This window comes from Sus scrofa, chromosome 5, assembly GCF_000003025.6.
Source record: "Sus scrofa isolate TJ Tabasco breed Duroc chromosome 5, Sscrofa11.1, whole genome shotgun sequence".
NCBI classification, from domain to species: domain Eukaryota; kingdom Metazoa; phylum Chordata; class Mammalia; order Artiodactyla; family Suidae; genus Sus; species Sus scrofa.
In genome coordinates this window covers 18,750,513-18,773,081 of record NC_010447.5, presented here as the reverse complement: position 1 = coordinate 18,773,081, position 22,569 = coordinate 18,750,513, and the positions used below count along the sequence as shown (strand labels likewise).

At 41.7% G+C, this 22,569-nt stretch overlaps 1 protein-coding gene across 5 annotated transcripts in view; it reads left to right on the top strand.

The window, feature by feature from the left end:
- ATF7 (activating transcription factor 7) overlaps positions 1–22,569 on the top strand; it is a 112,342-nt gene that overhangs the window by 65,589 nt on the left and 24,184 nt on the right. For 3 of the 5 annotated variants that reach the window (XM_005652573.3, XM_013987090.2, XM_013987072.2), the window contains 2 exons: positions 15,516–15,612; positions 19,719–19,837. In XM_005652573.3, coding sequence (XP_005652630.1) covers positions 15,516–15,612; positions 19,719–19,837 — 216 coding nt within the window. The remainder of the gene's footprint in view (positions 1–15,515; positions 15,613–19,718; positions 19,838–22,569) is intronic. The other 2 variants (XM_013987080.2, XM_013987086.2) reach the window with 1 other exon arrangement.

Below are 22,569 nucleotides of genomic sequence, written 5' to 3'. Positions count from 1 at the left end.
AAGAGGAGTTCCCGTCATGGTGCAGCAGAAACGAAACTGACTAGGAACTATGAGGTTGTAGGTTTGATCCCTGGCCTCACTCAGTGGGTTAAGGATCCTGCATTGCTGTGGCTGTGGCATAGGCCAGCAGCTACAGCTCCAATTCGACCCCTAGCCTGGGAACCTCCATATGCCTCGGGCGCAGCCCTAAAATAAAATAAATAAATAGATAAATAAATAAAAATAAAGAGAGTGAGAGAAGGAGAAAAGGTTTATACTTACTGGGTATTCCGTCATGGCTCAGTGGAAATGAATCCGAGTAGTATCTGTGAGGATGAGGGTTCTATCCCTGGCCTTGTTCAATGGGTTGAGGATCTGGTGTTGCTGTGAGCTGTGGTGTAGATCGCAGACACGTCTCAGATCCCGCATTACTATGGCTGTGGCATAGGTCAGCAGCTACACCTCCAATTTGACCCCTAGCCTGGAAACCTCCATATGCTGAGGGTGTGACCCTAAAAGACCAAAAAAAAAAGAAAAAGAAAAAAAGAAACCCTCAACATTTATACTTACTGCTTTACTGTGATATACTAGGGAATCCATAGAAATTGAGATGCCCAGGACCTTCTAAGTACAGTTAAACCTCAAATAAGATTATATTTCTCAATCCCATTAGGCCAAGATATAAAAATAAAACACCTAATCTTTCCCCATACTGATAAGAAATTGTATCTGCCTCTCTTTCCTGCACTGCCCAACACTGGTTGGAGTTGACCTATGTGACCTTTGGAGCTCATTACCTTTTTGCTGTGATTTATTAGGCACCTGCAGCTTATTTGGCACAAGACACACCCTTGGGGCTCATGATTTTTCACATTTGTCATAAACAGGAGGAGGGAACAGGAGCGAAAATAAAAATGAGTGATCAGGTGTGGCTGTGCATTTAAAACTTCCGCTGCTTAGAGGAATGGTTGCATCATTGGTCTGTCTGTTGTGGAATAATGCATTAATGTTAATCTCAGATCCTAACAATGAAGATCTAGCAATTCATTGTTGATTATGGATTTTAACATTCTTTTTCCACTCCCCAACCCTCACCTGGCTTGTTGATTTGATTGTAATATACCTTTTCCTCTTGTCGGATACTCCAGGGTAAACTTTGTAAAAGGAGGAATCCAGTTCTTGACACTGCTTGATACCTGTGAGATGCTGATACTCTGCCCAATAAAATTCAAGTCATTGGGATCCGAAAAGGAAATGCTTAAAAAGATGTGGTTAAAATTACCACCAGTGGTTTGGGGCATGAAGAAGGAAAAGGTTGCTATTGATGAATTGCCATTTTTTTGCACAGAACATTTTAGTTGGTAATAAAATAAAGTTCAGCGATGGAATCAGATACCTGAAGAAAATAAATTTGCCACAAGGCATCAATGTCCTTTCATGTGAAAGCGGTATAATTCCAGTGTACTTGAAGTGTCCTAAGTGCCTTTCTGTATTAAAGGGAATCTGTATTATTTTGGTGTTTAACAAAATAGTGAGGAAGATACACTGATTCTCACTTATTTACATAATGAAACATACCTTTAGAAATGGAAATGGAAAAGGGTCATTCCAAAAGTGTGCCCCGTGAAAGGTCTTAGAATCCAAAATTGATAAAGCTTTTCAGCAGTTATTCTCATATCGCTATGTAAAACCTGACCTAATCACTGAAAAAGGAATTCATAGAGCACTTACTATGTGCTCGCTATTGGATTAAGCCCTTAGATGGGGTAGGTGGGAGGGTAAAGAATAAATGTAGGGTGGAGTTCCCATCGTTGGTGCAGCGGAAACAAATCTGACTGGGAACCATGATGTTGCAGGTTTGATCCCTGGCTTCACTCAGTGGGTTGAGGATCTGGCGTTACTGTGGTTCTGGCATAGGCTGACAGCTGTAGCTCCGATTAGACCCCCAGCCTGGGAACCTCTGCCGTGGATGCAGCCCTAAAAAGACAAAAAGCCAAACAAAAAAAATAAAAATAAGTGTAGGGTACATTTTTAACCCTCTGGTAGTTTACCGTACAAACCTATGAGACTGTGTAGACTAGAATTCTAAATGATATGGTGCAGATTGTTCAAGGTACCATACAAATTCAGGAAAGATAGACTGCTGAAGATTAGTCATTAGCAAAGCTTTCAAAAAGCAGTTGGTTGGAGTTTCTGCTGTGGTGCAGTGGGTTAAGAACCAACTGCAATGGCTTGGGTCATTTCCCTGCCTGGGCACTTCCACATGAAGTCCCCAAAAGCAATTGGTCTTGTAATAACCTGCAAAGGTAAATCATCTGAAAAAGTGTATATACTTTACTATACACCTGAAACGAACAAAACATTGTAAATCAACTATACCTCAGTTAAAAAAGAAAAAGCAATTGAATTTCAGCTGGGCCTTGGAAAGTGGTAGTATTTGGATAAACTGAGGGGAAAGAGGAAGGCATATGTGAGAATAGGGACATTGTCTTGAGGCACAAAACTGAAAACAAGTGGATTTTTCAAATCACTAGAGACCGACCTGGATAGAAAGTATTAGTGGAAGAATAGGAGAAAAGAGTTGTGAAAATACAAGAGGGCCGGAAAACCAGTGCATTTTACATCCCTTTAAAATCTCCTCTGGGGAGTTCCTCTCGTGGCGCAGCAGAAACAAATCTGACTAGGAACCATGAGGTTGCAGGTTCGGTCCCTGGCTTAGCTCAGTGGGTTAAAGATCCAGTGTTGCTGTGAGCTGTTGTGTAGGTCACAGACTCGGCTTGGATCCTGGATTGCTGTGGCTGTGGTGTAGGCCGGCAGCAACAGCTCTGATTCGACCTCTAGCCTGGGAACCTCCATATGCTGCAGGTGTGGCCCTAAAAGGACAAATAAAATAAAATCTCCTCTGGGAATGATTTCAACCCCCTCAGAGTCAAATTCTTCCCAATGGTTTAAATCCCCTTTGCTACCATCTTGACCTTTTCTTATTGCCTTAATTTTTGAAATTCGGTTTGTTTCTTATTCTAAGCTCCTCCCATTAGGATATTCTTGTCCTCACTGGGCCCAGCCTTTATTTAGTTCCATAGGTAAGAGCTGATATTTACAATATCAACTCTTCTTTTGGATATTGATAATGAAAAATACTCCCACCATTGTACTCATGGATAAAAGTTTCATAAATTGGGGGTGCTTTGTAGCACTTTAATGAGATATGCTAGTTGACATTTATTCAACAAGTGTTTATTAAGTAAGTACCTACTGTGTGCAGGTACTGTTTGAAGTGCTTAGATTCTTCCATGAACAGACAAATGAGGATTCTTCCTCTTGAAGGGCTTATAATCTATCAGGTCTTTTCTGCTAGACCAACTGTCAAATAATGTCTCTCCTCTCAAAATTCCTTCTTTTTACAATGAACTAATTTAGCCAGCTGCCAGGATCTTCTCTTTAAGACACTCAAACAGCCTTCCCCAAGCAAAAAATTCTTCAACCCACAGACAAAGGAATTTGCCTTAGTTATAATTTGGTGGGTTCCCCCCCTCCTTTTATTCTTCAGTTTGTACTTCTTATTTCCCTGACAACATTCTCTCTTAGAGTATTTTGGGAAGAAGTTTCCTGTTCTTATTTTTCCTCTATAAATTACCTTACTCACACATGCAGCCTATGAGCTGCTGCTGCTGTGGTTGTATTTATTTGTTGAACAATCCTGTACTTTGAAATGATTCATTCAAGAGCCATGAAGTATTCAAAGCAGGATGTGTGACTCATTCCATAAACAGCAGCATCTTGAAGTAGAAACCAGGAGCCTCGGTTTGACTAAGGTACAAATGAAAGTTATGTTGGTTTCGAGGTATGTATTTAGTCCCTTCCCCTCTCCCTTTTCCACTTTCCCAAACATAAATGACATCTTGTGTTGGGAGTAGAAGCTCTGCAAGTGAGGATAAGAAGCCTTATTAAGACTGTTGCAAAGACTGTTGCAGGAGTTCCAGTTATGGCTCAGTGAACCCGAGTAATATCCATGAGGATGCAGGTTAATCCCTGGCCTCACTCAGTGGGTTAAGGATCTGGCGTTGCCGTGAGCTGTGGTGTAGGTCTCAGACACGGCTAGGATCTTGTGTTGCTGTGGCTGTGGCATAGACCAGCAGCTGCAGCTCCTATTCAACCCTTAGCCTGCGAATTTCCATGTGCTGCAGGTGTGGGCCTTTAAAAAAAAAAAAAAAAAAAGACTGTTGCAGATCTCCCTGTTTCTTTTCTTCTTTCAGAAGATCAGTTGAAGCAATTAAATAGTGTCCAAGAAAAGGTCCGCTATTCTTTCCACTCTGCTCAGCACTAATATAACTATATCCTAGAGTTTGCTCCCCACAGTTTCACAGTTTTCTCCTGCTTTTTCAAACTATTTTCTTTCATCAGATTATGCCCAAGTGTAGACACTCTAATAAAAGAAAGCTATTCTGTTCATGAAGTGGTACCAAATCCACAAATTATAGAGAAGAGGGTAGTTGGGTTTCAGCACAAGTGACTTTTCTATCACAAATACAAGCTCAATTCCTTGATAGTTTAGGCATTCAGGGCTCATTTCCTAATAACCAAAGCGTTTTGATTTGTCTCCTTCCCCTAGTCTACTCTTCTAAAACAAAGAAAGGGATGTGAATTAATTACAGGTCAGGATATAAGAGCATTTTAAAATGTGAGGCAAGTCCACACAGAAATTGGAGCTGTAGTAGCCAAAAACAACATTTCAGGAATGAATTTGGCTGGGAGTTGAGTGCATATTGCACAGAAATTTCATTGGTTACAAAACTTACCAAGGATTTAGCTTGAAACTATTACATTTCTAATCCCCATATGCTTGTGCCTGGCTCAAAGTCAGTAGACAAAAATTTAGCTTTAGTTGGCCTGAGCTCACATTCGCCCTGAGCCTTCACTTCAGTGCTGTTCAGTGCTGCTGTTTCAAAAAGCTTCTGGGGAGTTCCAGTTGTGGTGCAGTGGAAACAAATCCAACCAGGAACCATGAGGTTGCAGGTTTGATCCCTGGCCTTACTCAGTAGGTTAGGGATCTGGTGTTGCCATGAGCTGTGGCATGGGTCACAGACGCGGCTCAGATCCCACATTGCTGTGGTTGTGGCGCAGGCTGGCAGCTACAGAGCCGATTCAGCGCCTAGCCTGGGAGCCTCCATGTGCTGTGGGTGCAGTCCTAAAAAAAAAAAAAGCAAAAGCTTCTGGAAGACTAGTCTTAACAGGATTAGGAAAAGAACTCCAGGGAGTTCCCATCATGCCTTAGTGGTTAACAAAGCTGACTAGTAACCATGAAGTTGAGGGTTCGATCCCTGGCTTTGCTCAGTGGGTTGGGGATCCAGCACTGCTGTAAGCTGTGGTGTAGGTTGAAGATGTGGCTCAGATCCCTCGTTGCTGTGGCTATGGCGTGGGCCAGCAGCTGCAGCAGCTCAGATTCGACCCCTAGCCTGGGAACCTCCATATGCTGTGCGTGCAGCCCTAAAAAGACTAAAAAAAAAAAAAAAAAGAACTCTAAGCATTGACTTACTTAGAATTATTCTACAAAAAAAAAAAAAAAAAAAAAAAAAGAATTATTCTGCAAATGGAGTTCCCTTGTGGCTCAACAGGTTAAGACTCTGGTTGTTGTCACTGCTGTGGCCCTGATCACTCCTGTGGCGCAGGTTCTATCCCTGGCCCAGGAACTTCCTCATGCTGCAGGAGTGGCCCAAAAAAGGATTTATTCTACAAAGAAAAACTAATTTTTACTGTAGTATCTGTCTACCTTGAGATTTAAAAACGGGGGAGTTCCCATCGTGGTGCAGTGGTTAACGAATCCGACTAGGAGCCATGAGGTTGCGGGTTCGGTCCCTGCCCTTGCTACGTGGGTTAATGATCCAGCGTTGCCCTGAGCTGCGGTGTGGGTTGCAGACGCGGCTGGGATCCCGCGTTGCTGTGGCTCTGGCCTAGGTCGGCGGATACAGCTCCGATTGGACCCCTAGCCTGGGAACCTCCATATGCCATGGGAGCGGCCCAAGAAATAGCAAAAAGACAAAAAAAAAAAAAAGAAAGAAAGAAAGAAAGATTTAAAAAAGGAAAAGAGGAGAGAACTAGTTGACATGCTGTATGCTAGGTACTAAGTGTTTTATATAATTATTTCATTTGAAAGCTTAAGAAAAGAGGGATATGAGCCTTCTGGGTGCCTGAAATGTTTCATATCTTGATCTGGGTGTGGTTACACCACCATATACTTATGTAGAAATTTGTTGAGCTATACACTTAATATTTGTGCAGTTTGTACATGGTATACATCAATTTTTTAAAAATTAAAATTTTAAGGTTTTTTTCATTGAGATGTATTCCTAATTTCCAGTCTCACCATGCTTGTTCTTCAAGCCATTATTGACTTTTTACTTAGCTCTGTTTAGTTTCCTAGTAGGTAGGATTCTAGTTTCTCATCACAGTAGGATGGGTGAGAATCAACTTCCTAGAAATGGAAAATGTTTTTACCAAAACTGTACTTTCCCTGCCCATTATAATACTAATATCGGTTTTCAGATTGACTTCCTCAGAGTCGTGACACTCCATTTTATGCTTCTTAACATTTCTTAAACTAAGAAAATTTCCTCTCTCAATATTTTTCTTTCTTCCACTAGGGATTGAAAATCAAAAGTGGCCAAAATTGGGTGTTTTTTAATCTTTTATTTAGAAATATATTTTTTTTCTACTGTACAGCATGGTGACCCAGTTACACTTACATGTATACATTTTTTTCTCTCACATTACATGTTCCATCATAAATGACTAGACAGAGCTCCCAGTGCTACACAGCAGGATTGGATTTGCTTTTTCTGTCTTATTTCTTTGTTACTAACAAGGCAGAGATGAGAATTCCGTGTTTAGTCTGTTCTTCTCCTAATTACACTGCCTTCTGACTCCATCTTCCCAATTTCCCTGTCCTAAGTATTTGCAGATCTGTAGTACATCAGCCATTTTATGAAATGAGGTTGGGAGTTTTCTGCCTGTGTTTTTCCTTCCAAGTTTCAGATCCAAAAACATGTGCTGGCAGTTTGGCAAGGGAGACTTAAAAAACAGCCCCCTTTTTTTGTTTGTTTCTTTCTCTTTTTCTCTGTTACCTTGTAGCAGGGTTTCTCAACCGAGGCAAATGACATTTTAAGTCAGATAATTTTTTTGCTTTGGGGAACCATCCTGTGCATTACAGGATATGCACCAGCATCCCAGACATCAGTCCTCTAGAGTTCAGTAGCATCCCTCAGTTGTGACAAGCAAATATTCCTCCATGCATTGCCAAATATCCCCTGGGAGAGAGAGTTGCCCCTGTTTGAAAACCACTGCCATATAGTATAAACAAATAAACTATACACACACACACACATACACGCACACACACACATATGTATATATATTGTCTTTTCAGGGCTGCATCTGTGGCATTTGGATTGTCAGGTCCTTCACTGAGCAGGGCCAGAGGTAGAACCCACATCCTCATGGATACTAGTCAGGTGTGTTATTTCTGAGCCACAGTGAGAACTCCTAAACTGTATTTAGAGAGAATAGGTTTGGGGAAATAATCAAGTTTGGCACATGATTAAAATTCCATTAGATCTTTGACCATGTCATCTAGATCAGAGCTGTCCAAAAGAAATATAGTGCAAACCACAAAAATGTAAGCTACATATGTAATTTTACATTTTCTAGTAGCCACATTAAAAAGTAAAAGTAGGAGGTCCCCTTGTGGCACAGTGGTAATAAACCCGACGAGTATTCATGAGGACACGGGTTTGATCCCTGGCTTCGCTCAGTGGGTTAAGCATTGCTGTGGCTGTGGTGTAGGCCAGTAGCCGTAGCTCCAATTTGACCACTAGTCTGGGAACTTCCATATTTCGCAGGTTTGGTCCTAAAAAGAGGGGAAAAAAGTGAAAGCAAGCAAAATTAATTTTAGTTATGTATTTTATTTAACCTAGTATCCAAAAAAATTATCATTTTAACTTGTAATAAAAATAAAATTAATGAGGTATTTTACAATCTCTTTTTCTTGTTTTGTACTAAGTCTTCAAAACTTAGTGTTGTGTTGTTTTGTTTTGTTTTGTTCTGTTTTATTTTGTAGGGCTGCACCTGAGGCATATGGAGGTTCCCAGGCTAGGGGTCAAATTGGAGCTACAGCTGCCAACCTACACTATAGCCACAGCAACTTGGGATCTGAGCTGTGTTTGTGAACTACACCATAGCACATAGCAACGCCAGATCACCAACCTACTGATCAAGGCCAGGGTTCGAACCTGAATCCTCATAGACAATACTTGGATTTGTTTCTGATGAGCCACGACAGGATCTCCCCCTAGATGTACATCTCAGTTTGGACTGGTCACATTTCAAGTGCTCAATAGCCATGTACTGCCGGTGGCTACCATACTGGATAGGGCAAATCTATATCATCTTGGTCTCTAGATTGGGTGCAAATTAGCATATAACACTTTCCCTCTCCCATTTATGCCAAGTCCTGATTCTTTTTTTTTTCCCAATTAAATTATAGTTGAATTCTTGTTGTGGCCCAGTAGTAATAAACCTGACTAGTATCCATGAGGATGCAGGTTCAATCCCTGGCCTCTCTCAGTGGGTTAAGGATCCAGCATTGCCGTGAGCTGTGGTGTAGGTCACAGACATGGATCAGATCCCACTTTGCTGTGGCTCTGGTGTAGGCTGGCAACCACAGCTCCGATTCAACCCCTAGCCTGGGAACTTCCGTATGCCTTGGTGCATAAAAAAATAAAAGTAAAATATAGTTGATTTACAGTGTTATGCCAATTTCTGCTGTATAGCATAATGACCCAGTCTCTCTCTCTCTCTCTCTCTCTCTCTCACACACACACACACACACACACACACACACACACACACATTCTTTTTCTCATGTTATTTTCTATCATGTTCTATCCTAAGAGATCGGATATAGTTCCCTGTGCTATACAGTAGGACCTCATTGCTTATCCATTCTAAATGTAATCATTTGCATATACCAACCCCAAACTCCCTGTCGACCCTACTCCTTCCCTCTTCCGCCCTGGCAACCATAGGTCTGTTCTCTATGTCTGTGAGTTTGTTTCTGTTTTGTAGATAGGTTCATTTGTGTCATATTTTAGATTCCACATATAAGTGATATCATATGATATTTGTCTTTCTCTTTCTGACTTCACTTAGCATAAGAATCTGTAGTTGCATCCATGTTGCTGCAAATGACATTATTTCATTCTTTTTAATGGCTGCATAGTATTCCATTGTGTATATGTACCACATCTTCTTGATCCATTCATCTTTCAATAGACATTTAGGTTGTTTCCATGTCTTGGCTATTGTGAATAGTGCTGCAGTGAACATAGGGGTTCATGTATCTTTTTTAATTCTAGTTTTGTCCAGATATATGCCCAGGAGTGGGATTGCTAGATCATATGGTAGTTCTGTATTTAGTTTTCCAAGGAACCTCCATACTGTTTTCCATAGTGGTTGTACCAATTTACATTTCTATGAAGAGTGTAGGAGGGTTCCCTTTTCTCTACACCTTCTCCAGCATTTGTTATTTGTAGACTTGTTAATGATGGCCATTCTGATCAGTGCGATGTGGTATCTCACTGTAGTTTTGATTTGCATTTCTCTAATAATTAGTGATGTTGAGCATTTTTTCATTACCTGCTGGCTGTCTGTATGTCTTCTTTGGAGAAATATCTATTTAGATTAGCCGCCCATTTTTCAACTGGGTTGCTTTTTTGGTTGTTGTTTAGTTGTATGAGTTGTTTGTATATTTTGGTGACTAGACCAAAGGTTTTCTCCCATTCTGTGAGTTGTCTTAAGCTGTTAGAGCTCATCAATGAATTTGGTAAAGTTGCAGGATACAAAATTAATACACAGAAATCTATTGCATTTCTATATACTAACAATGAAAGATCAGAAAAATAAATTAGGGAAACCATCCCATTTACCATCATATCAAAAAAATAAAATGCCTCAGAATAAACCTACCTAAAGAGACAGAAGATCTGTGTCTGAAAACTATAATATGCTGATAAAAGAAATCAAAGATGACACAAAACAGAAGGAAAGATATTGCATGCTCTTGGATTGGAAGATTCAATATTGTCAAAGTGACTGTACTACCCAAGGCAGTCTACAGATTCAGTGCAATCCCTATCAAATTACCAATGACATTCTTTTCAGAACTAGAACAAAATATTTTTAGATTTGTGTGGAAACACAAAAGACCCCAAATTGCCAAAGCAATATTGAAAAAGGAAAACAGAACTGGAGGAATCAGGCTCCCTGACTTCAGACTATTCTACAAAGCTACACTCATCAAAACAGTATGGTACTGGCACAAAACCAAAATGTAAATCAGTGGAACAGGATAGAAAGCCCAGAAATAAACCCAAGCACCTATGGTCAACTAATTTATGACAAAGGAGGCAAGAACATACAGTGAAGGAAAGATGATCTCTTCCATAGTGGTGCTGGGAAAACTGGACAGCTACTTGTAAAAGAATGAAATTAGAACATTTTCTAACACTATACACGAAATAAACTCAAAATGGATTAAAGACCTAAATGTAAGGCCAGATACTATAAAAAGTCCTGGAGGATAACATAAAGCTGAATGCTCTGTGACATAAATTGCAGCAACATCTTGTTTGATCCACATCCTAGAATAATGACAGTAAAAGCAAAAATAATCCAGTGGGACCTAATTAAACTCAAAAGTTTTGCACAGCAAAGGAAACCATTAAAACACACACACAAAGACAACCCATAGAATGTCATGATTCATTTACTTGAGCAGTTAAGACTCTAAATTTGTGTTACCTTTCAGATCTCCTCCCAAAGCATATAAACTGCTTTCCTGATCCAGTATGAGTCAAATTCTTCAGCCCCCATTTTGAATGATATCAGCCCTCAATTGTCTTGGAGATAGTTAATATCTGCACATTTACTGAAAATTATCATTATTTACCCTACAGCCAATGTGAATGTTCCCTGAGTGGCTCCTTGCTAAAACCTTAGTCATACGTAAAGACTGAAGAACAAAGGAAGACTCATTAAGAATATTAACAAATACGGAGTTCCCATAATGGCACAGCAGAAATGAGTCCACCTAGGAACCATGAGGTTGCGGGTTTGATCCCTGGCCTTGCTCAGTGGCTCAGTGGTTTAAGGATCCAGCGTTGCTGTGAGCTGTGGTGTAGGTCAAAGATGAGGCTTGGATCTGATGTTGCTGTGACTGTGGTGTAGGCTAGCGGCTGCAGCTCTGATTCAACCCCTAGCCTGAGAACCTCCATATGCTTCAGGTGCAGCCCTAAAAAGCTATATATATATGTGTGTATATATACGTACACATACACAAATAGGAGAGCTAGATTTTGTTTGTTTGTTTGTTTGCTTTTTAGGGTAACAGGTGTGCCACATGGAAGTTCACTGCTATGGCTCAGGTTCAGTCTCTGGCCTGGGAACTTCTGCATGCTGCAGGCTCAGCTCCGCCCCCCCCAAAAAAAAAGAAAGAAAAAGAAATAACCAGAACAAAGACCAAGCCAGTGCCCTGCTTCTAAAAATTCTGCCCTTTTGGCTCCTCTTCCTCTGACAAGTACTACCAGATTTAGTCAAGAGGGATTCTTAACTTTTGTGGTGTCATGACCCCCAGTGGTAGTTGGGGGAAGCTTATGAACCCTTTCTCAGAAAAATATTCTTTTTTTTTTTTTTTTTTTTTTTTGGTCACACCCAAGGCATGTGGAAGTTTTTGGGCCCAGGATTGAACCTGCATTACAGCTGCAACAAATCCTTTATCCTTTAACTCATTGCGCCAGGCTTAGGGATCAAATTGCACCTCTGCTGAGACCCAAGCTGCTACATTTAGATTCTTAACCCACTATACTACATAGGAAACTCCAGAATATTTTTAAATCAGGGAGTTTCTGTTGTGGTTCAGTGGATTAAGGAACTGACCGGTATCCATGGGGATGCGTGTTCAACCCATGGCCTAGATCAGTGGGTTAAGGATCTGGCATTGCTGCAAGCTGTGGCATAGGTCGCATGAAGATATGGCTCAGCTCCTGTATTGCTGTGGCTGTGGCGTACGTAGGCTGGCAGTTGTAGCTCTGATTTGACTCCCAGCCTGGGAACTTCCAAATGCCACAGGTGCAGCCCTAATAAGAAAAAAAACTTTTTAAGTCACTGAGCTGCAGCTGGAACTCCCCGATTGATGCTTTAAATAACAAGCTTTAGTGGCAGATATGTTGACTATCATAATTTTAAAATAGTGATGAGTAGAAAGGCTATTTTGAGATACCAGTAATAACTGTAATGTGATATGAAAATATGTGCAATTTCTGTTATGAATTAGGAATGCTAAATTTCAGTTAAAGAGTTTAATGAAGATAAAAATCATTTTTTTTTTCTATCCATGTTGACAAGTTATCAAACCTTCTAAGATGCTGATGGGTAGGAGATCCCTTCAGCCACCTTCAGCCTTCTTCAGACCCCAGCTTTTGATTTGGAAAAAATAAATAGTTTGAAGGGGAATGGGGTATACCATGGAAGGGAATGGGGGAAGTACAGCAGAAAGGGACAAGAGCTAGAGGACAAACAAGATAAATTAAGACCATACAGAAGTTTCCACCTTGGCTCTGCGGGTGACAAACCCGACTAATACTCATGAGGATGCGGATTCTATCCCTGGACTCGATCAGTGGGTTAAGGATCCAGCATTGCCGTGAGCTGCTGAGCTGCGGTGTAGGTCGAAGACGCCACTCAGATCAGGTGTTGCTGTGGCTATAGCTGTAGTGTAGGCTGGCAGGTGCAGCTCCGATTTAACCCTTAGCCTGGGAACTTCTGTATGCTGCGGGTGCAGGCCTAAAAAGCAAAAAAAAAGGGGGGGGGTGCTTTTAAAACTGTAAAAGAGCAAAACCTGGAGGTTTAAAATCTTTCTTCAGGAGTTCCTGTTGTGGCTCAGTGGTTAACGAATCCAACTAGGAACCATGAGGTTGCGGGTTCGACCCCTGGCGTTGCTCAGTGGGTTAAGGATCCGGCATTGCCGTGAGCTGTGGTGTAGGTTGCAGACGAGGCTTGGATCCCGAGTTGCTGTGGCTCTGGCGTAGGCCGGTGGCTACAGCTCCGATTCAACCCCTAGCCTGGGAACCTCCATATGCCACGGGAGCAGCCCAAGAAATGGCAAAAAGACAAAAACAAAAACAAAAAAAACGAAAAGAAGTAAAATCTTTCTTCAAGCAGTTTTGAACAAACTAGATTTCTGAAAGGAGAAAAGGATTTTTTGCTTGAAAGTCATTCTTCTATATTCTAGAACATTGTGCCAAATGTTTCAAGTTACTTAAAGTGTCTATAAACATATTTTTGGAAAAAGATTGTTATAACATTACCAGTACATTTTGAAAGTTTACCCCTGTCTAATCCACTTCCCTTCCTGTCCCTGTAAAATGATGTTTTTCCTCTGTTATAGACTAGTTCTGCTCATTTTCTTTTACCAAATACCCAGTAATCCCAGATCCTCCACAGTGACTTGTTAACCTAGACATATTCTACCCCTGGTTAACAGACTGTGTCCCCACCCCCACCTTTTTTTTTTTTTTCCAGGGCCACACCCACGGCATACGGAGGCTCCCAGGTCAAATCAGAACTGTATCTGTAGACCTACGCCACAGCCACAGGCATGCCAGATACAAGCTGCATCAGCAGCCTACACGACAGCTCATGGCAACACCAGATCCTTAACTCACTGAGTGAAGCCAAGAATTAAACCCTCATCCTCATGGATACTATTTGAGTTCGTTACCACTGAGCCACAGTGGGAACCCCCCACCTTTCTTTACTTAAGGAGGAAATCTGTGACTGAGAAAGTTGATGCCTATGGTTAATCAACAGTAGAGAAAATGAAAGTTCTTGGCTAAATATCCCCTCACTTTATTCAGTTCTATCCCAGATCCACTGGAAACCACGCAGGTAGTCTTCTTTGGACTGTTTTACTTCTTGATTCTTCATAATTTTAATTGAAAATTCCTTTTATGCTTCAGACCTATATGCCTAGCCTGGAAGTATTTTAGGTCTTAAGCTGGCTATAGTTAGGACAGAGCTCAGAGCAAATTTGGTGAAAGCTACTTTTAAATAAAACAAAGGGATTCAAACAGTTCAGTGTTGCATTCTTGACTTGGTAGGTGCTAGGATGTGGCCATCTCCTGTCTGTTTGGCTTGCAGTCAAAAGCTGTGGGAAGAGGGCTAAAGGTATAGTTTTGGTAGGAAGTATGGATCTAAGGCGGAGAATGAAAAGAGAGGACTAACCAATCATTATTTTTAGAAACAAAAAGACAGATAGAACCATGTTTCAGAGCCTGGCTAGTGAAGGAGCTATGGAAAACTGCAGCATCCAAGCTGTTACTGTGTTGCAGGCATGTTTTAATGAAGGAACTTGGCCAGCTAGCCTCAAAGGGAATTTTGAGAGTATCATTCTTTTGAATTACTGCTGTTCATCTGTTCCTTTCACCTCCCCCTTAGAAGGGGTGGGAGCATAAATTATTGTCCAGTAATCCTGTCTTACCCAGTCATAAACTGAGGTAGATCTAGGCTCACATTTTCATTGTCCTTTCACCCAAACCCCTAAATAAATAAACTCTCTGTACCATCTCCTTTCCCCCTTCCCTCATCCTGCTTATGGGCTTCTCCCTACCCTAACAAAAAAAAATTTTTTTTGCTTGCATTTTTATTCTGCTGTTATATAGCCAGCAGCATCGCACTGGCCCCTTTATGGCTGATGGAGCCCAGGCGGGCTGCCTGATAAAGGGAGACAGCATTTGGCCAATGGGGCTGGTGTGTGCCATTACTGCTGGCCATTGGGCCTCTGTCCTCTACAGCTCCATCCTGGCTCATTAAAACCCTGAGCCAAATAGTTGGGCAGGCGCCTGCTGCAGCACTGTGGAGGCCAGGAAGTTAAATGGTTCTCCTAATCCTGCATAATTTATCTCCCTGTTAGCCCCCTCATAAATAGTCCAATTCAACCCTGCCATGGAGAGCTTCATTCTGAATTTCCTATTTTCGTGATGACCAGCTAGTGCCCAGCCTTTCCCTTCTCCTTTCTTTATTATTATTAATAAAAATTATTTTCCCCTTGTTTACTATGAGTTTGCCTTCATGTTTTTTTCATTTGGAGCCTCCTGCCTGGATCCCACTTCACCAACAGTCTGTCCATTTCTCTCGTTTGGACCTGATATTTCAGAGCAGTTGATATTACAGTCTTCCCCTTCCCCTCTCCTCCCAGCCTTCTAGTGTTTCCTTTTCTCCTTTCCTATTTTCTTTTTTTTACTCTCTTTTTCCATCTCCTTTTCCTCTCCTTTTCCATCACTTCCATTTTTTTTCTCCTTTTCATTCCCTCTCCAGTTCCATTTCCAGGGACCAACCTGACTGCAGGATGTTTGGTAGGACATTTTAGAAGGGCACTGAATCGCTCTTTTTTTTTTTTTCACATCTCTGTTTCTGTTTCGTTTCAGAGATTTACAAATGAGGACCACCTGGCAGTTCATAAACACAAGCATGAGATGACATTGAAATTTGGCCCAGCCCGAACTGACTCAGTCATCATTGCAGGTATTTGCTGCCCCAGAAGCCACGTGCCTTGATATCACTAGACAGTTAAGATTAATACCAGGGACCAGATGTACTGGGAGCTATACTCCCCTTCTCCCATTAAGAGCCCTTATGTGATCTGCATTTAATCAGGAAAAAGGAACACTGAAAGCTCCCAAGTTTCTATTGTGCCCTCTGTTCTCAGTTTTTAATACAAGATTGGGGTCTGCAGTTTTAGAGGGTCAGTGTGTTGAGGTTTTGTCTTAGCTTTTTTCAGTCTATTCCCTCCTTGCCTTCTTTTTATTAAGACTTTAGAAGATTTACAAGCAAAAGATGCCTTTAACTTTTCTCCCTACCCACAGTGAAGGAGTGAACAAAAGAAAGCAAGAAAGCTGAACTAACCTGGCTGCTTCTCTTCCACCGGGTGTCAGTTTTCCCCTAGCAGGCAAACTGTCAGTTCGTAAATTCAACTTCCCTTTATGAACCCAGACACCACTGAGAGCAAACAAGACATTTACTCAGTGGGACTTTTCTAAGCCAATTTGGGTGACCTGAAACCTTTCCCCGGTTGTTTTAGATTTTTGTCTTGCTCACCTATGCCATTCTCGAGGGAGCATTCTCAGCAGCTGCTCTCAAATCGTGCAGCAGTTCTGTGCTAGACAGACATGCAAACCAAAGTGGGCTTTTTCTTTTAATACCAATGAGGGGTTCTGACTTAGCCTGAGTTAAGCAAGCTTACCTCATTATTAAACCAATAGGGGATTTAGTTGGTAGTTATTATATCAGCTAATAACTCAGGTAAGGCACAATTTCTCTAAGTACTACTAACTAAAATGCTACTGGAGACACGGAGAAGGAAAGAGAAAAACCCTCCTCCCATACTTTCATACATGAAAAAGCTGGCTTGCTCTACAGATCTCCTGTTCCTTACTAATTCAGCAAGTGTTTGTTGAATACCTACTGCATGCACCAGGCACTTTGCTAGGAGCCTGTGGATTGTAATTCTGGGAAGAAGACCTGAGTTGGGGACATTGTCATTGATGAACCTTAAGAAAGCCTGAAGGAGGAGTTCCCGTTGTGGCTCAGTGATTAACGAATCCGACTAGGAACCATGAGTTTGCAGGTTCGATTCCTGGCCTCACTCAGTGGGTTAAGGATCCGGCATTGCCGTGAGCTGTGGTGTAGGTTGCAGACGCGGCTCAGATCTGGTGTTGCTGTGGCTGTGGCGTAGATCGGCAGCTACTGCTCTGATGAGACCCCTAGCCTGGGAACCTCCATATGCCATGAAAAGGCAAAAAGACAGAAAAAAAAAAAAAAAAAGCCTCGGAAAGAATGGATAGGATGTAAACACATATGTAGGCAACACATACTTAAATTTATTGTCAGGGCATATAGATATGAAAAAAAATTAGTTTTTGCAGTCAAGTCCAAGTGAATAATACAGTATCAATACTAAGAGAATTAGTATTAAGTGAAATTGATTGGAGAGATGTTTGAAAGAGGTAAGTATGGGGCATGGTTGTCAAGATGGAGGGGTTATTCTAAATAGGTGGAAGGGCCTATGCTGTGTCTCCAGGAGTGGTGAGAAATATTAATACAGGACCGTCCCAGGGAGAGAAAATGATTTCCTGTTGCTCTTTTCATTCTGTTTTGCAGTGTTCACCCCATTGCACACTTCTGATGTCCTATCTAGGCTAGTGATTCTCTTGTCTCTAAGACCTGCTAAGTCACATGTGTTTCAACCCCTTATTGAACACTTAACTTGGATATCTTTTTTTGTCATTCATATCTTCATGTCAGCAACTGATCTTACCTTCTTGTCCCCTAGACCAATTCCTCTCCTTTGTTACTCAGTGATAAGAGTATTCTCAAAATCTTGAGTTGTTTTATTTTTTCCTCAGATTCTGACTGCTCTGTTCCTTCCTGTTCTTCCTCCCATCCACTGTCATTATGCTTGAATTCCTCCATTGTCTCCTAGCTGGCCTCCTTGACTAGTGTTTTGCTCTAATCCATCTCACCTTCTATTGAAAATCCAGACTTTCTTAAACTCTTCTCCCCTGCTTAAAATCTGTTGTTATCTTCCTATTTTATTTTACTATAAGGCTGTTTTTCTTTCTTTGGCTGCCCTGCAGCATATGGAGTTCCTGGGCTGGGGATCAGATCCAAGTTGCAGGTATGATCTGTGCTGCACCTGCGGCAACACTGGATCCTTTAACCCACTCTACTGGGCTGGGGATCAAACCTGCATCCCAATGCTCCAGAGATGCTACAGATCCCATTGTACCACAGTGACCTCCAAGGCTTTTTTGGGGGTGGGGGAGGCATGCCCATAGCATGTAGAAATTCCTGGGCCAGGGATCAAACCTGCTCCACAGTAGCAACCTCAGTCACAGTAGTGACAATGCCAGATCCTTAATGTGCTGCACCACAGAAGACCTCCGGGGCTATTTATGCTTGGGTTTTCAGGCTTTCCATAACCTAGCCCCATGGTATCTACTCAACTATATTAGTGTTATTTCCTCAACTAAAAAACATTCTCTTAATTCTCTATGGCAAGAATCATGTCTTATATTTGGCTAAAACTCCTATGCTTCTCTTTCCCCCTCCGCCAAAGATGAACACAGGTGTATGCATATATAGCAGCAAAACACAGAAAGTATTCAGTAAACACCTGTTGATTTTTTTTTTTTTTTTTTTTTTTTGGAATCATCAGAGCAGGCTAAGAGTTTTCTTATACACTTTTCTGGCTGTTTGGTTGTTCGTTCAGGAATGGGAGAAGTTTGTATGAGCCTCAGATCAGAGATTCAAACGGCCCTCTTCTGCCATAGCCATGCCCTTAGCTGCCCTGTCCTGTTCCACTTGAGTTGTGATTTTTTTCTGTGCCCTTAGTGAAGTACTCTCTAAACATAAGGGAATATTACCTCCACTCACCCAGGGATGGAGGGAAAGTGGCTTTATCGTTGGCCAACGAAAGCTGCCAGAGAACCTTTTAAAACTATTTTGGGAGGTAGTGGTAATTTTTCCAAACACTCTGGTTCAGAAGAGGTTTTGTTTAAAAAAAAGAAAAAATTATGTTGTTTCCATGGAAAATCCCACTGGACTGTTCCAAATTGATCACACTAGAAGGAGCAATTTTAACCCCAGATCTCACTCCTGAAAATACCATTTAAACATTGTTCTATTCCAATCATTCAGTTTAGTGCTTTGGAGTATGAGATGAATCCCTGAAGTGATTACCATGTCAAGGAAAAGCGTCATAATAGAGTTAGGACCAGGGAACAAGAGTCAATTGACCTAAGGGAGAAAAACTAGAAAAACAGGATAGAAAGAAGATCAAATCCAAAATTCAAGTTGTTTTAAAAGTTCCCATGGGTTACGAGGAGCCTTTCTCTTCCCAAGTGCTGAGGAGAGATTTGTGCGGAGACCCCAAGAGGATATTTTGGCTGGCAAATCTAAATCTAAATATCCTGGTTTCCGGAATTTGCCCTGAGCCCAGGTCTCTGTGAAATGAGCTCTATTGTTTGCAGTTTCCTTTGCTAGCTCATGATCTCGCTGTCTTGTTCCCCAGCCCCTGGATTTGTCTAGAATGCCTTTAGAAGGTTACCTCAGTGACCACTGAAAGACAGGGCACCCTTTCTTACTTGGTAGCTTTAGCGAGCAGACTCAGCTATCTGATCCTCAGTTTCTTCTCATCAGATTTTAACATCCCTCTTCTTATACCTGCTCACTTCAGACCTAGCAGTGGGTGAGTGTAAAAAGAAAATGTCATTTAACTCGACTTGATTTTCCAGCCTGAAAGTTGTACAGAGTCCACCTGGGTAGGTGGTTTGGTTTTGTTTGAGGGTGAGGGAGCTGAAACCGGCTTCTGAGAAAAAGGCAGTTACACAGATGTGGCACAGCAAAACATTGTTCCGTCTTCCCTCTGCTCGCCTTGAGGCAGCACAGCACAGACACCCTCTGGTGGCCTAACAGCAGTCTTTACTTACTAGGGCTCCATAAAAGCAAATTTGCTCTAACACAGAGATTCTCTCCAAATAGAAGAATAAAAATGTGTTCCCTATATACTCTCAAATTTTAATTTCAGGTCAAAACTAAAATAGAGGTTCCTTTTCTTTCCATGTCTACAGATCAAACTCCTACTCCGACTAGATTCCTGAAGAACTGTGAAGAGGTGGGACTCTTCAATGAACTAGCTAGCTCCTTTGAACATGAATTCAAGAAAGCTGCAGATGAGGATGAAAAAAAGGCAAGAGATGGGACTTTAGCTGAAAAACTGGTGATGTTCAGATCTGGGCAACTTTCATTGTGCTCTGGGATAATTTGTTTAATTGATTAAAGCACAAATTATGGGCTTTGTTCTGTAGAACCAGATAGTACTTACTAATCCGAGTCAGCCACATCAGGCTTTACAGGGTCCAGATGATGGATCAGCACAAGTGTTGGATCTTTATCAGAAATCAGCCTTCTTGGAAGTTCCCTGTGGTACAGGGGGGTTAAGGATCTGGCATTGTCACTGCAGCAGCTCTGGTCACTGCTATGGCAAAGTATTTTGGTTTTTGGGTTTTGTTTGTCTGGTCTTTTTTTTTTTTTTTTTTTTTTTTTTTTTTTTTTATGGCCACACTGATGGCACGTGGAAGTTCCCAGGCTAGGGGTCAAATTGGAGCTGCAGCGGAGGCCTATACTATAGGCACAGCAATATCAGATCTGAGCCGCCTCTGCAACCTCGCTGCAGCTTGCAGCAATGACAGATCCTTAACCCACTAAGTGAGGCCAGTGATTGAACCTGCATCCTCAAAGACACTTTGCGAGTTCTTAACCCTCTGAGCCACAATGGAAACACTTGTGTTGAGGGTTTGATCCCTGGCCCAGGAACTTCTACATGCCTCAGGTGTAGCAAAAAAAAAAAAAAAATTCAGTCTCGTAGCCCTACCCGTGTAGCATTATTCAGCAGTCTGTTTTTTAAATTATTTTTGTTCTGATTATGATGAAGATGTTAAAGAAAGATTATAAATTACACAGATTTTGTTAGATAACTTTTTTTTTTTTTTTTTTTTTGCCAAACCCCACTCTTTTCTGAGCTAACCAGACTTTTCACCTGAACTGTTTTTTTGTTTGTTTGTTTGTTTTTTAATAGGGCCACACCTGCAGCATATGGACATTCCCAGGCTAGGGGTCAAATAGCAATGCCAGATCCAAGCCGAGTCTGTGACCTACACCACAGCTCATGGCAACGCTGGATTCCCTACCCACTGAGAGAGGCCAGGATTTGAATTCACATCCTCATGGATGCTAGTCAGGTTTGTTTCCACTGCAACCACAACGGAACTCCCTGAATTGTTTTGTTCAGGCAGCCAATCAATAAACATTTATTGAATTTTGGCTCTTCTTTGTTTCAGTGTACATGGCTCTTAACTTTCAAGTTGCTCTCTAGTAATATTCAAGACTAGACTTAAAGAAGGATGTCCTTAAAGCTTTTTACAGGAGATCAACCAGGATGGTGAAAGAATTACAAATCAGGTCACTTTGAGAACATTTAAAAGAAATTGAGGGGAGGAGTTCCCGTCGTGGTGCAGTGGTTAACGAATCCGACTAGGAACCATGACGTTGCAGGTTCGATCCCTGCCCTTGCTCAGTGGGTTAACGATCCGGCGTTGCCGTGAGCTGTGGTGTAGGTTGCAGATGTGGCTCGGATCCCGCGTTGCTGTGGCCCTGGTGTAGGCCAGCGGCTTCAGCTCCGATTCGACCCCTAGCCTGGGAACCTCCATATGCTGCGGGAGTGGCCCAAGAAATGGCAAAAAGACAAAAAAAGAAAAGAAAAAAAGAAAAAGAAACTGAGGGGAGCTCCTGCTGTGGTGCAATGGGATTGACCAAGTCTTAGGAGCCCAGGGATGAGGGCTTGAACCCCAGCCCCAAACAGTGGGTTTAGGATCCAACCTTGCCACAGTTGTGGCTTAAGTCTAAGTTGTGGTTCCAATCTGATCCCTGGCCCAGGAGCTGCATATGCTGCAGGGCAGCCAAAAAAAAAAAAAGAGAGAGAAAAGAAATTGAGGAAATTTTGCTTGAAAATGATAAGATTTTATTTATGTGAACAAAATTGCAGTCTTCAAATAGTCGAAGAGCTTTCATTTAAAAGCGGGGTTAAACTTATTCTTTGTGGCCTAGAGGTGGAAGCTATCACAAAGTGTATTCAATTATATGTAGGCCATTTAGTATAGACATTGTAGAGAGGATTAAAATGTTGGAATCACTTCAGATTCTGAGGTGCTATGATTCTGATTTTAACCTTTATTTTCCAGATCCCTAGAAAATCCTTTAATTTGGAAGATCAGAGGGAATAATTCAAGAACAGAGTCAGGAGTTCCCTTGTGGCGCAGTGGGTTAAGGATCCAGTGTTGTCACTGCAGCAGCTCATGTTGCAGCTATGGCACAGGGTCAGTCCCTGGCCCAGGAACTTTCACATGCTGTAGGCACAGCTGAAGGGGGGAAGAAAAAAAAGGCTGCAGCAGAGTCAAAGAAAAATATTTCCCATGGAGTAAGGGGTCTTGGAGAAAAAGGAAATTAGAAAGGTCAAAGTTTACTTTAGAATTAAAATTCTGGGTCATTAGTTACAGTTTAAAAGACAGGTCTGGAGTTCCTGTCGTGGTGCAGTGGTTAATGAATCTGACTAGGAACCATGAGGTTGCGGGTTCGATCCCTGGCCTTGCTCAGTGGGTTAAGGATCCGGCATTGCCGTGAGCTGTGGTGTAGGTCGCAGATACAGCTCAGATCCCGCATTGCTGTGGCTCTGACGTAGGCCAGCAGCAAAAGCTCTGATTCGACCCCTAGCCTGAGAACCTCCATATGCCGCGGGAGCGTCCCTAGAAAAGACAAAAAATAAAATAAAAGTCAGGTCTGTGTTTCATAATAGTTCAGAAAAATTCTAGGAAGTTCCCTTATAGCATAGTGGATTAAGGATCTGGCATTGCCACAGTTGTGGTG